Source organism: Ochotona princeps, chromosome 4 (genome assembly GCF_030435755.1).
Source record: "Ochotona princeps isolate mOchPri1 chromosome 4, mOchPri1.hap1, whole genome shotgun sequence".
NCBI lineage: Eukaryota > Metazoa > Chordata > Mammalia > Lagomorpha > Ochotonidae > Ochotona > Ochotona princeps.
In genome coordinates, this window is record NC_080835.1 from 8,830,982 (window position 1) to 8,845,157 (window position 14,176).

General features: G+C 59.9%; 1 protein-coding gene across 4 annotated transcripts in view; it reads right to left on the minus strand.

The window, feature by feature from the left end:
* DAGLA (diacylglycerol lipase alpha) overlaps positions 1-14,176 on the minus strand; it is a 56,691-nt gene that overhangs the window by 13,964 nt on the left and 28,551 nt on the right. For 3 of the 4 annotated variants that reach the window (XM_004599321.3, XM_058662946.1, XM_058662947.1), the window contains 7 exons: positions 8,406-8,543; positions 7,829-8,040; positions 5,836-5,937; positions 5,306-5,444; positions 2,445-2,532; positions 976-1,110; positions 372-449 (listed from right to left, as the gene is read on the minus strand). In XM_004599321.3, coding sequence (XP_004599378.1) covers positions 372-449; positions 976-1,110; positions 2,445-2,532; positions 5,306-5,444; positions 5,836-5,937; positions 7,829-8,040; positions 8,406-8,500 — 849 coding nt within the window. In that variant the 5' untranslated portion in view covers positions 8,501-8,543. Of the gene's footprint in view, positions 1-371; positions 450-975; positions 1,111-2,444; positions 2,533-5,305; positions 5,445-5,835; positions 5,938-7,828; positions 8,041-8,405; positions 8,544-9,516; positions 9,956-14,176 lie in introns of those variants that run through there. The other variant, XM_058662948.1, reaches the window with a different exon arrangement.

Sequence of the window (14,176 nt, forward strand, 5' to 3'; positions counted from 1 at the left end):
GAGTCCCAGCACCCTTCTGGGACTCAGCTGGGTGACCCCTGCCTGGTGCTGTGCGCTCCGCCTCTCCCCCAAGGCCACCCAAGCCGACTAACACGCACGACCCCCTAACCCCTGCTCAGAGCTCCCGGGGTGGAAGGCGGACTGTGCACGTCACACAACGGTTGCGTGTCATATGCAGAGCCCGCATGATGCAGGGAGTTCTGAGGGAGGCGGCATGATCTGAGAGGGTGGCTCTCCAGAGAGCCCGAGGGGGCCTGGTTCAGAGAAGCGCAGCCCACATCGTAGGACAGTGAGCAGGCCTGTGGTTTGCTCACGCTACTCAACAAGAGAGAGGACCTGGGCGGGGAGGAAGGAGGCGAGCCTGAACTCACCGAGTTCTTCAGGTCGAGGTACTTGGTGTTTCTGGTCACTGGCATCCCAGAGAGGAAGGCCAAGATGTCATTGTTAGCCTGTGAAATAGGTGTAGGCAAGGATGGGCACTGGCTTCTGGCCGGGAACGGGCTCTGGCTGCCAGGCTCCGCCTGTTTCCCAAAGGCCTGTGGGGCCCGAGGCAGCCTGTGGTTCCCAGATCTCTACAACCTGGAGGGTCCCATGTACAGGGCCACTGGATTGGGGAGGAAATTTTGTGTGAAAAGCCAAGAGAGACCAACAGATGCTGCCCATTGGCTGGAAGGGGGCAGCAAGGCCAGGGACCCCTGTGATTATGAGTCCTTGGGGTGGGAGGCAGCCCCAGAGTGGCCGTGCATGGCTTGGAGGGAAGCTGGGGCCATGTCTGTTGAAGGGGTGAGCCAGGAGGGGCTGGAAGCAAGTGGAAACAGGTGGCCTCCAGGACGCAAGAGGGCCCATGGGAACTGAGCAGCAGGATGGAAGCCAGGGGCCTGCCACGCTAGCAGCAGCAGCAGTGACTGCTGCCACAGGGCTGCAGAGATGTGCCAGGGGAAGGGAGAGGAGGAAGGGGCGGTGCCCGGCCCCCACCTCGTCCAGCACGGCATTGCGCTTGGCCCGCTGCCGCTGCCGGAGCAGCACCAGGCCGGCGATGATGTCGGATGGCACGATGTCGAGGTCCCGGAAAAACTCGGCGAAGAGGTAGGCGATTTCCGAGTAGGCATCCTGTGAGGTTCAGGGTGGGGGAGCAGGAGAGGGAAGAAAACAGGTGTGAACCCCCCCGTCTCCAGGGGCAGCTGCTGCTGGCGCAGGGGCCCATAAATCCCCTTCAGCCCACAGTGGCCCTGTGCAGCTGGGACCCTCAAGGCCCTGGCAGGTCTGTGTCACATGGGGCAATGCAACCCCTCTTGGTGAGAAGGGGCGTGATGGCCCCACTGCCCTCCCTCCAGGTCCTTAGCCTGGGGATGGCCATTGTCGGCCTTGGGGCAGGAGGCGGCTGTGCTCAGAGCTGGGCTTGGTGACTTCCGTGCCTCACGCCCACTCGAGTCTGCAGCATCCTCCCTAACCTGTCTGGAGACTTGCGGGCAGGACCTGGTCCTGTCCTGCAGGCTCTCTTGCTAGAGTACCCAACACTCCCTACAAGGCAATAGCAAGGGCCAAACAGATGCATAATGAGGCCAGAGCCAGCCACTACCAGCGCCAGCTGAGTGGCCCGGGAGAAACCCACATGGGTCCTAGGAAGGCCTCGGAGTTTCCCATTTGGTGTCCTACATGAGTCCTAAGGCAAAACAGCACAGGCTGACCCAAATGTGCTTGGGGCTGGGCCTCGGGCTCTGACAACAGCCAGGCTTGGCTTGGGAACCTGGAGGGGTGGGTGTGCTCTCTGTTGGCCTGGTCCTAGCAGACCCAGTCTCCACGTGGCAGGCCATTGCTCCCTGCACAGCCTGCCTAGGGCCTGGCCCTGGGTTACAGCCCCCGAGACCCTCCCAGAGAAACCCACTAAGGGAACCAGGGCAGGAGGGGGATATTCTTGCACATGCGTGCTTACTCTTGGTGTCTGGAGGCTTCCTGGAGACTTCCATGGGAAGTGAGGGGTTGTGTGTGTGGAATTGGGCTACCTGCCCTGGAGGGAGAGGTCTCCTGCCCTCGCTAGCCATGGTTAGTCCATCTGGACTCAGCTGCCTGAGGTGTAGCGCAAGGAGTGGTTCCTGCCTGGCACTGTGGGTTCCACCTCCCCTCTTTTCTCCCCGGGGCCACCCAAGCCCACCCCGTCTTCCTTTTGCAGTAAAGGTCAGCAAGTGCGAACCCCTGGCCCCTGCTCAGAGCTCCTGGGGTGGAAGGCAGACTGTGCACTGTGCACCAGCGGGCACTGCCTGTCAGTCTCCATCGGCTTTGGTGCTGCTCTTCGCCAGCAGTTTTCCCGTCCCATTGCAGACCGCAGGTGCAGAGGGGCCCTGTGCAAAGTCTTCATGGCTCTTCCCCGTCCGGCTTTGCCAAAGGAGGCAGACAGCCCCGACCTGTGGGCTGAGAGCAGAGGAAGGCAACATCCCAGTACTTACTGACTGGGAGTCCTTGGTCCGCGTGCAGCACAGGAACACTTTGAGCCGGCGCGACCAGCTGGTGGCCTGACCCTCCTCTAAGCGGTGCCTGTAGAGGGGGGGTGACGATGTGTGAGGTCAGAGGGTTGGACCAGAAGGGCTGTGGCTCAGACTTTCTGGAAACAGGATGACCTGTTCCCAGGACCCTACCAGAGTCTGGGGGAGAACAGGACCCAGGCCTGGCCAAACTGGGTGACCAGTGACCTGGCTGCCAGCTAGCAGGGGTGGTCCTGGCGGGATTCCTACCAGCTTAACTGGGTGAGCTGCTGGCCAGGGGTGAGGGTGGCAGGGTGGCACAGTCCTCAGCATTTGGAAGCCTGAACACAGGCATGCCCTGGGGGCTCCTGAGCCAGGGGCCAGACAGGGCTACTTGGCAATTTGGGGGTTCAAAGGCTCCAAATAAAGGCGTAGGAGGCAAAAGCAGGCTCTGGGCCTCTCCAACGTCTTGCCCCAAGCCCTGGAATGGAGCTGCAGGACAAGGACTGTTTTTCCTCAAGAAAGGGCTAAGAGGTGCACATCCCCTGAACCCCAAGAAACGAATGGGCTGAAGGAGGCCTGCCCTTCCCTGACCTGTTACTGAAGCAAGAACCGGTGCCCAGCCTTCCATATAGCTACCTCCCCCAACCCCAACTCCCAGCCCCAAGGAGGATCTCCCTGTTACCATGGGGAATCAGGATATTCAGTCTATGCCTGGAGGCATAGTGACAACTAAGAGCCCCGAGAGGCGCCTCCCAACACAGGGTGCTCGGAAGTCCACGTGTTTCTACCACACATCTCACAGGTGCAGTGCAGCTCACTCAGCAGGCAAGCAGTCAGCTGGCCTGTGTGCCACATGCTGGCCTCTTAAAAGCCTGATGCGGGGCAGTCATGAGAGGAAGGCAGTGGTGGCCCTCGCAGGTGTCCAGGCACTTAACACGCATCAGAAGTGACCGGCTGAGCCTGGCTCGAACTTCCCGGTTCCCTACTCCCACAGCCTGGTTCTACATGTCAGTGGCCACAGGCAGGGACAGAGCAAGTGGCAGGGTCTTCAGGAGCTACAGGAGGAGGCCAGGAAAGGCTACAGGTCTGCTGCTCCAAGATGTGCGGCAGCCTCACATCGCAGACCTGGATCCCAGCTCCTGGGCAAGCAACTTCCTGCTGGGCCCCAGGCCAGATGAAATGCCAACACCACATCGTAGTTCCCTCCACTCACACCAGGGGGCAGATACCCTCAGGAAGGCCAGTGAGAAGGTGTCCGCTTCAGCCAAGTGCATCAATAACGCTATGGAGATGAGACATGCGGACACACACTAAGCCCGGACAGAAAGTCCACGGGTCCAGCAGCCCTCTATCTTGTGCCTCCCTAAGCAAATGGAGACACAGACACTCCTGCGGCGAAAACCCTAAGGCCAAGGCTCTCAGAGAGTAACGCTGGCAGCAAAGCCTTCCACAATCTCTTCCACCAGTGCCCGACCAGAGCTCACTGAAAGGAAAGAGGGCAAGGACATCAACAGCTCCCTGACGTCCCAAACCCAAAATAACCCAGAGCCTGCGGCGGGGGGGGGGGTGGGGGGGGGAGGGTGTGTGTGCTGGTTTGCAGATGTTCCTTCCAGAAAAACCATTGATGTTAGAGCAGGGAGAGAGGGCAGGTGAAGTGGTCCGACTGAACCAGATCCCCAGTTCCCGACAGGGGCTGAGAACTCATGAAGGTGGACAGAGGATGGACAAGAGGGCGGCTCCGGCTCCTCTCGCCTCATGGGGCCTGGAGACCACAAGGGAGTGCTGTGGGATGGCTACTGCAGGGACCCCTCGCCCCAGCTGCCCTGGCTGCCTGCACCAGCAAGGATGTGTGCTCGGGGCAGGCGGGGGAGCACAGTGGTGCCAGGGGCTGCGAGGGACCCCACCTCCAAGCCTGACATCTTGTGCTGGGGGGCGGCCAGACCAGGCACGGGTGTGGCTCTGGCCACGGAGCCAAGTTGAACAGGGAAGGTGTGTTTGGGGGCCAAAAGGCAGGAGGCTGGGGCTGGGGTTGGGGCCCGGGTGGTGCTTCCAGGCCCCACCAACGTGGCCTGAAGTCAGGAGCTTGGAGACCCTCATCTGCAGGATGGGACTTGGAGCTGCACTGCGGGTTGGCCGCGGCATGAGACACCCAAGCATGAGAAGGGCCTGGCACAGCAGCAAAGTCGGGCTGAGGCTGTGTTGGCAGCAGCCCCCCAGGGGCCCCCCAATCCCAAGCCCAACTTTCTCTCTCAATAAAAGGGAATGACTGTGACCCTGCCTAACGGCCTCTCTCATATTCTTTGCCATGCCCTTGTGTTCTCCCTTCTCCCTCTAAAATGCCACATAAACACCCCCTCCAGGATGCACTCCTTGATTAACCCCCTCCAACCCCTGAATCCCAGAAGCAGCATCACCTGGTGTCAGAGGCAACAGCTCGTCCCAGGCCTCACCACTCACTAGCTGTGCAACCTCAGGCCAAGTCCCACGACCTCTCTCTGCCTGGTTTCCCCATCTGCATCGCAGGGCAGACGGTAGCAGCTTTCTCTTGGAGTTGTTGTAACTTGCTGCATGCAGTGCCTTGCTCGGTTTGTGGCTGTCTCCTGCATTATCATGGCCACTGTTGCGACAATGTCAGACTGCATCTCCTTGAAGTCTCATGCTCACATCAGCAGGCAGGAGCTGGTAGTATGCCCACTTCAGAGACAAGGAGACTGAGGCATGGCTCCATGAAGCTGATGCGTAGCTGGGGAGCAACGGGGAGCCCCATAGTGAGCAGGAACCTGCTTCCACCCACCATCAGCAGAGCCCTGCACCTGGCCTGGCCGCCCACCCGGCTGACTGACCGCAGGTTGTAGGTCCGCAAGTTGCGCTGTCTCCTCTTGGTGGCTCTGAGCTTCACGAAGGTGCGGCCCGTGGGGTCGAAGACACAGAGGACGGTGATGCACACACTCAGGATGACCACCCAGTTGCACACGACCATCCCTGGTTGTGGGGGAGGGTGACAGATGCACACACGAGTGCTGGGGTCACCTCCTGGGCTCAGGGGCCGGAAGAAAGGGGTTACTCCCAACTGCCACCAGGCCTCCTGAGTGAGGCTCAGAAACCATGCCTTCCAGCCACCCACTGCCCAACTCTGGGGCAGCCATGACCCTGAAGCCTGCCCTCAGAGCAGGCAGCTGTGTGGGCTTCCGAGAGGTTACAGAGGAGGCCCAGCCGCTGCCACGGCCCACACCAGGCCAGAGGCCCCCAGGGGATGGGGAGGAAGCAGCCCACTCCTGCCCTGCCAGTGCCCCCTGATAGTGCCGGACCCCCTCCTCTCTGCCAGTGCCGCTTCCCCACTCCCGCCGCCCCCAGCTAGTCATACCCAACATACCAAGTGTGACATTCTTGGCGGTGAGGTCGTTGCAGGAGGTGTAGTACTGCGTGAGCCAGACGATGCCCACGATGGCGTAGATGAACTCGATCACCAGGATGGCTGCGAGGAGAGCAGGCGCTGGCTGAAGGAAGGCCGCCGTCTGCTGAGAGCGAAGGGCCCTACCACCTGGCCCAGTCCCTCCTCCTGCAGGCCCCACCTCTGCCCCTGCCTGTTCCGTTATCCCTCCCACCTGCTAGCCCCTGTCTGTCCCCTGTGAACTCTCTTGTCCCTGGCGTCTCCCTGAACAGGTGGCTGGGACAGCCAGTGGGTAGGTGAAGTGGCATCTCCCTGAGTAGCTGGGGTACTTTGGGACCCCAGGATGTCACGCATGGACCCTGAGTCTCACATGTTTTGGGTGAGTGCCCTGATTTCTCTGGGGTGGGCTAAGAGAAGCACACCTAGAATCCGTGGCTCTGTGGGCAGCTAAGCACCCAAGAGCCAGAGCCCAGCTCGATGTGCACGCCCCAGCTGTGTGACCCTGAGACAGACAATCAGTCCGCCGGGCCCCAGGTTCCTTTCTAGGAATCCAGGCTGGAGATGGCTTGCTGCTCCCTGTGAGCTGACCAGGGCCGGGGCCAGCCCAGCACACAGCAACAAGCGTGGTCCCAAGGAAAGGTGGGGAGGAGGGGCTCAGGCTGGCCCTGCAGGAGGCTTCCCCAGAAGGGAGGGGCAGCTGGACTGGGAGATTCAGAACAGGGGCCAACTGGCAGACTGGAGGAGGCCGAGAGCAAGCCCTGGACAGCCAGCCAGTACTGTGGCCTTGGGAGCAGCAGTTCAGCTGTGCTGGTTGCCATGCCACAGCAGCCAGAGACAATGAGAGAGAACCTCAGAAAGCTCATGGGAACCAAAACATACATTTCTTTTTGCTCAGAAATTTCAGGGGGGCTGGCTCTGTGGCAAAGTGGGTTAAGATGCTGATATCCTATGTGAGTGCCAGTTCCAGTACCAGCTACTCCACTTCTGATCCAGCTCCCCGTTAATGCACCTGGTAAGGCAGTAGAGGATGGCCTAAGTGCTTGGGCCCTAGCCACTCACATGGGAGACCCAGAAGCAGCTCCTGGCTCCTGGCTTCAGCCTGACCCTGCACCGCCCACTGCAGCCATTTGGGGAGTGAACCAGAAGGCAAATTCTCTCTCCCAATCTCTCTGTTATTCTACTTTTCAAATAAATCAATCAATCTTTAAAAATGAATGAATAAATTTTTTGAAAGCCATGTACAACATGGAGTCTTAAAAGTTCTTAGAAAATGCATACAATGGAAAAAACAACTATGCACGGATTTTCTTTCTTGCACCAAAATAAAGATCTTAAATCCATTTTCCATGAACTTCCTGCGGTGTCTTTATACATACATTAATGGATGTATTCCAATAAAACTTAATAGGAAAAAAAAAAAAACTTTATAGGGCCTGGCGCCGTGGCCTAGCAGCTAAAGTCCTCGCCTTGAATGGCAGGATCCCATATGAGCGCCGGTTCTAATCCCAGCACCTCCACTTCCCATCCAGCTCCTCGTTTGTGGCCTGGGAAAGCAGTCAAGGACGGCCCAAGGCCTTGGGACCCTGCACCCACGTGGGAGACCTAGAAGAAGTTCCTGGCTCCTGGCTTTGGATCGGCACAGCACCGGCCCGTTGTGGCTACTTGGGGAGTGAATCATCGGACGGAAGATCTTCCTCTCTGTCTCTCCTCCTCTCTGTATATCTGACTCTGTAATAAAAATAAAATAAATCTTTAACAACAACAAAAAAAACTTTATTTATAAAGCCACAGTCTGCCTGCCTTTCATTCAAGATGTCAACCCCAATCTCAGCTCCCTGCTGTACCCACTGCAGGCACGTGCCCATCTAACGGCACAAACCCGTCACTGGCAGCTATGCAGGGAGACGGTGAGTGCAGGAGGAGCGTGCAGGTTGGGGTCCGGAGCAGCCCCCCACCCGAGGCGGGCGGCCCTTACCCAGGCGCACGTAGAGCACGTACTGCATGGAGTCGCGTGGCTCTGTGTAGAGGATGCCCCCACGCATGCTCAGCCAGATGATGGCCATCTCGGCGATCATGCAGCTCAGCAGGATGCCCAGGTAGCCGCGGCCGTGGTCCACCAGGTTCAGGGAGCAGGCCTCGTGCGGGTTGTAGACCAGGCCGAAGAGCACCACGGACAGGATCACAAACCTGTGGGCACACCAGCCAGTGAGGCCGAGCCTGGCAGGTGCGCCTGCCCCCAAGACCGCTGTCCACTGGTACCAGATCCCACCCCCCAGGAAGATGTGCTCAGGGCTGGGCTGGGGTGCCTGAGAACCCAGCTGTGCAGCATCTCCAGCAGCACCAGGGACAGGCGCAGAGCCGGCCAGGGGGTTCTCTGGGTGGTGCCCTAAGGGATGTGATGTTTTGGACACTTCCTCTTGGGAATTGGGTCAGGATGACACCCAGGCAGGGGGAACCAACGGCTGCAAAGGTTCCTTCCAGGACTTTCTCCCCAACCTCAGGCCTGCCAGGCAGCACTCCCATCCCTGCCCCAACCCCCCCAGACGGCTCACCAGGTGGTGTGAAGGAGGAAGAGGAAGATGGCTGGCAAGACGAGGTCATCGCTGCCCACAGACCAGCGCCGCCGGAACACCACGATCCCGGGCATGGCTGGCAGCTCGGGGAGGCTCAGCGGGCCTGGCGCTCACCTCCTGGAAGGAAGCACAGGTCCTGGAGTTGCAGGGGGTCTCCAGCATCCCAGTCCCAGAGGTGACCAGTAGCACAGGCGTCTATGACACTGACCACCACAAGTCCCAAGTCCAGGCCCAGGGATCCCCAGGTCACTGCAAATACTAACTCAGCCCCGGACAAGCAGCCGCCTCCTGCCCAAACCAGCACAAAGGACCTTGACCGTGCAAGTCTGGCTCCAGCCTTACCCCCAAGTCTCTCCTGGACTCCCAGACTGACACGGTCTGGGTCACCACACAGTAACTGCCCAGCTCCATCAAAGTCCTGGGCTCACCCCTTCCTTCTTCCTATGTGGGATCAGTGGAAGCCCTGCCCCCCAGCCCCCTTAACTGCTTTTCTACAAGGAGACCTGGCACAGTGCAACAGTCCTTTGGAATGAGGTGGGGGCTTCCCAGACTAAGTAAGACAGAGCCACCCCTCTGCACAAAGCCCAGCAGGATAAACCCACTCGGGACGGGTGTGGCTGGAACCTCAAATCAGGCACAGCTGCTCAGAAAGTGCCTGCAGAGCGGAGGTCCATTACCTGCATGTGAGCTCTCTGACTTGGTCTGGCTCCCTTCGGACAGAACTCCCAGCCACACCCTTGCCTCTTGGGAGAGGATATGGTGGAACCCAGGGACAACAGTGTGCCTAGGGGAGCCTTGTGTCACTCGCCCGGCTGGCAGGGCAGTGGGTGAGTTCACCAGGACAGCCTACCCTGCCCCAAGCAGCCTACCCTGCTCCATTGGTTCCCAACTCTCAAGTAGTTGTAATCAAACTAGCCATGCTCTGGTTCAGAAAGGGGCACCCAGGGAGACTCCCCCATCCCAGGGCAGCGTGGGCAGGGGTTTCTGGGACACCCAGGAGGGGCTCTGGGGCAGTCCTCATGCTGAACCCTGTGGGATGACCCCTGCTGCTGGGCAGCCGTCCCTGGGCGGGCAGAGGCTTGCATGGCACCTGGTCCAGGGGCGAGCGGCAGGTCTTCCTCTCCCCGTGGGTCCGCAGAGACCAGCAGGAAGCGACCAAATCTTCCCCGGCCAGCAGGCACTGTCCTCGGGGCGGCCGGGGCTGGGGGGCGTGGGGTCGGGGGGCCGGCCAGCATGTCCAGCCCGTCCTGTCTCCTTGTCCCTGGCCCCCGTGCAGCCACTCCATCCAGCCCCGCCAGGGCTGCTCCTGCCGCAGGCGGGTGAGCGGCGGCCGGCAGGGCGGGCTGGCGGGCTGGCTGCGGGGTCGTGCCTACTCCTTCCCCCACCCTCAGGAAGTGACATCATCCCCCTCTCTCTCTGAGGAGGAGTCGGAGCCCGGATTCTGGGAATCCAGGAGGATGGAAAGCCAGGGAGCCTTGGTGGTGGGGTTGCCGGGGACGGGGGCTTTGGCAGGGCAGCATCTGGCACCTACACAGAAAGGAAATACAGGGCTGGGAGGGGACAAAACAGGGCTGTCGGCAGGTGGCCACCCACGTGGCTTACTGAGGAGGCTGGGGGGGTGGGGCTTGCCGGGGGGAGTTAGGAGCCCCTTCTCAAAGAGACAGTGAAGTGGGAGGGGTCCCGCAGGGCACGCGGCCTCCTAGCAGGTGCAGTGTAACTCTAGGCTCTGCCCCAGCCACGCCGGGCTGGGGAGGAGATGGAGGGATAGGGGCTGCCTCCGTGGGATCTGCCACCTGTCCCGCGCTGCCAGCAGCTTAGGACATCTTATGACCAGGTAGATCCCATGGATGGCTGGGGGAGGGTGGTTGGTGGGGGGGGTTAACACTCTGCTCACCCCAGCTTTCACCTGGTAGAGCATCTGGAATCAGCAACACTTGTGCTCACCCCAGCAACCTTGGAGTCACGTACCAGCCCTCAGGCAGGGAGAAGGGCCCTGCAGAGGGCAAGGTGGCCAGGGCAACCCCTACCCCAGCTCAGTACCAGTTCCCACCTAAGCCCTGAGTGGCCACGCCAGGTGAGGACCACAGCTTGTGCCTGGGAGTGTGGGGGTGGCTGGCACCCACTGTAAGCACCTCTAGGCACAGTGGCAAGGAGCCCAGGCTTAGGAGGCAGGCTGCCTACTGAGCACCTCCCTGGTATGCCTCAGTTTTCTCAACTGTAGAATGGGATTACCCTCGTGTCTTAAGTCCTGGTGAGGCCTCCACGAAGGAAGACCTGCTGGACAAATGCCAGAGCCCACTGTGGCCAGAGCGGGTGCATGAGAACCCCCTGCTGGCTCTCCTTCGCTCCCCCTTCCCACCATTCAGGGCTGGTGGACCCTCCAGTGGGTCACCAGCAGGTCATGCATGGTCTTGGGTGTGGGTGGCAGGGTCTGGCTGCATGGGGCTTGGAAGGAGGGGCCAGGCCACTCTCTGGCTACAGATTCATAAATCTCAGGGCTGCTATTTTTAGGGGCCTGAAAGGCACCCTTTCTCTCAGGACCCCAGCCCATCACAATGAGGGCCTGTTCGCTGGCCTGCTGGGGATGTGAGTTCATCTGGAGGAAATGTCTGGGGTTAGAGAAGTGGAGGGCAGAGGCTTCTTCCCGGGCTGGGCTGCCACAAAGCAGCCCCTCTTGGTCTCCTCCCCTCCGGCAGTCAGTGCCCTCAGCAGCTCCAGTGTCGGGGGGTGGGCACGGCCTCCCCTCCTATCCCAGGCCATGCGGAGATGGGGCTGACACACCCTCCAGCAGGGAAGCATGGGTCCCCAGATTAGGAGCTCCTCACATGGATGGAATGATGCAAGGGCCTTAGGGGGCCTCTTCCTTCCTCACCCACATGGCCCAATTTCCCTGCTGGTGATTCAGGCCTCCGGGTTAAGTACTAATTCTGGGAGTTCCTCTTTCTAAAAATGCAAAACTCTGTATGTGTTTGTGTGTGTGTACTTTTAAATGTACATCTGCCCCCTACTTTACACACCTTCCCTGGCTCCCTGGGGCTTGCAGGGTAGGATGAGAAGGGCTCTGTCACCACTAGCCTGTGCATTCTTAGGCCTGTGCCTCACCCTCTCTCATTCCCTTCTTCCTCTAAGAGCCAGACATGCCCCAACCCTCTGGGGCTCAGGGCAGAAGGATTCCAGCTCGCAGCTGGCCTTTGGCAGGCTGCTCCCTTCTGGCTCGGAATCCCCTTCAGCCTCTTATCACACAGCCCACCTGCACTTCCAACACTCCCATCCCTCAAAACTTGCTCCCTAGACACCTCACTGGTGGTGCCTGGGCTATGGTTACTACACTTCCTCTGCCGAGTAAAGTCCTGCTTGTTGTTCTAGGCCAACCTAAAGTCACTTCCTGTCTGAAGCTCTCCTAGAATGGTCCTCACCCACCATACCCTCTCCTCTCGGGGAACAATCCAATGCACGTCGCCATGTAGCCCTGGCCACACTGCCCAAGACACTTAACTGAACCCTGTCCCAGGTCTCCTGAGAGGCCTCGGGGGTTAAAGCCTTGCCATGGTTATCTTCATGCCCTTCCAGTGGGAGCCACAGAGTGGGGTTTCTACCCTCCACCCCACCCCAAGCTACCTTTCCATCCACCTGTGCAGCTACCCAGCCCACCCAGCACACCTGACCCGTTCCAAGGGCTCAGGTGGAAGCTCCCTCTCCTCCTCAGGCCTTGGTGAGGCTCCCTCTAGGGAGACACTGCCACTCCCTGAGCTGCCTGTGGCTTCCACGCATTCATCTGCAAGATGGCTGGGAGGGTTTTGCACAGGTCCTGAAGTCAAGGAGTCAGCTGGGTCAGCTCAGCCTGGTGACCTCTGAGCACTTGTCTTATGTGACTTGTGAAAGGGCATGGGTCCTGGGAGGCGCTCTGGCGCCCATGTTGGCTCTGTGGACCAGCGAGGGCTACAGCGCGACTTTAAGCCCTGACCACATAACTTGCCCCACCTTCATCCTAAAGTGGGTCCACAGCAGGGCCAAGCTTTGGGGGACAGGGCTTAGCAGTGGAACTTCCCCCAAGGTGGTGGGAGGGAGGAGGGAGCTGAATTATGGGAACAGAGGCCCCCTTACCTGCCTGCCATAGTCAAGGTACCAGAGCGCCCACCAGCGTATGTGGGAGGACTGTCCAATGCCACCTCCAGCTCATGAGATCTTCCTGGCCAGAGGTGGCCTCAGGCCCAGAGCCAGGCTGGGACTGGGGGACTGCACATGAAAGAGGGGATGGCAGTCAGTTGGGAGCCACAGGGATATGTCTGCCTAGAGCTGAGCACCTCTGAAGTCCCAGGTCCTGGACTCATCACTTTCAGTCCTCACAGAGGGGACACGGGTGACAAAAGTCATTCATTCCACAGAGAGCGCAGGGGGGCCGTGAAGAGCCGTGTCTCCAACAGACTTGCTTTGAGGTCTGGCTGTGTCGCTTTGGAACTGGGAAAAAGTCACCTGACCTCTGTCTACTTTCAGGGACAGGAAGAGTTCCCACGAGGGTGTCAGGAGCCCTGCCCTGAGCCTGGCACCTGCCTCCCAGCTCGCGCTCAGCAGGTACAGACTGCTCCATCCATGGCAGAGCGCGGAGATGCAGGTTCAGCTTGTGCCTGGAGGCCTTCTGCAGGGCAAGAGGCAAGCACCACAGATCGCTTGTGCCACCAGCCAAAGCTCACACCTGCCAATGCCTCTGGGACCCCCCATGTGACCTCAGCAATGCTGTCATACAGAGATAGTTAGAAGGGGTCTCAAGCCAGTCCCCTCTATGGGTTAGGAAAGCAGCTCCCAGGGTCCCTACACGAGCCCCACACCCTTCTCTAACTCCCCAGGGACAGTGCTGTCCACAGAGTGTCATCCAGGGAGCCAGAGCCTTCTTCATGCACAGAGCCCTCACAGACTCCGGCAAATCCACAGGAACTTCCTGGCTGGAGATAAGCCTGCATGGATCTGTCAGCCGCTGGCTGTTTCCGACAGCCAGAGAAGGTGGCTTGTGTGCCTGTAGGCAGGTGGGGTCCCCAGCACTTCTGTAGCAGGTGTGGATAAGGACAGGAGGCTCACAGGCCCTAGGCAGCATTCCTAGATGCCCATTCTGCCCCTCCTTGCTGAGGCTGGAGATGGGGCCCAGTCCTACCCCAAGGGCAGGACAGAAACTCACGGTCCCCAGCAAATCAAAAGAGAAGGTGGGGGAATGAACCAGTTGCACATGTGTGAGTCATTGTGGCCCTCACAGTTGCTTCCTGGCGGCCAAAGCAAGAGGGGAACTGGCTGGGCTGGAAGGGCTGTTCTCAGCCTTGCTGTCCTGAGCAGGGAGCTCAGGGCTCTTGGGATTTGCGCAGGCCACCGGCTCTGCCCTCTCGGTCTGCTCTATTCTGGGTGTGTCTGCTGGCTCTGAGGCTGCTCTGGGTATGTGCAGAGGAGAAGGGGGACAGTGAGACCAGTCCCCCCGCCCACACCCCTGCAGGCTGCCCAGAGCAGAGGCTCCACCCCCTCAGGATAGGCTCCCCCAGAGGTCTTGTCTAACCAGACTGGAGAGCAGTCCACATGCAGGGTTTAGCTGAATGTTGGCCCTTCACCTGGCATCTGCATGACTGTGGCTGCAGTCACTGCTTAACCGCTGTGTGCTGGTCAGGCCATGTGGCCTTACCGAGAGGGCAGAGGGAGGGGATGCAGGCGGAGGCAGGATCACTGCAAGTAACTTCCCAGGGTGGGGATGGAGGGGGAGGAAGAGCCCAGTG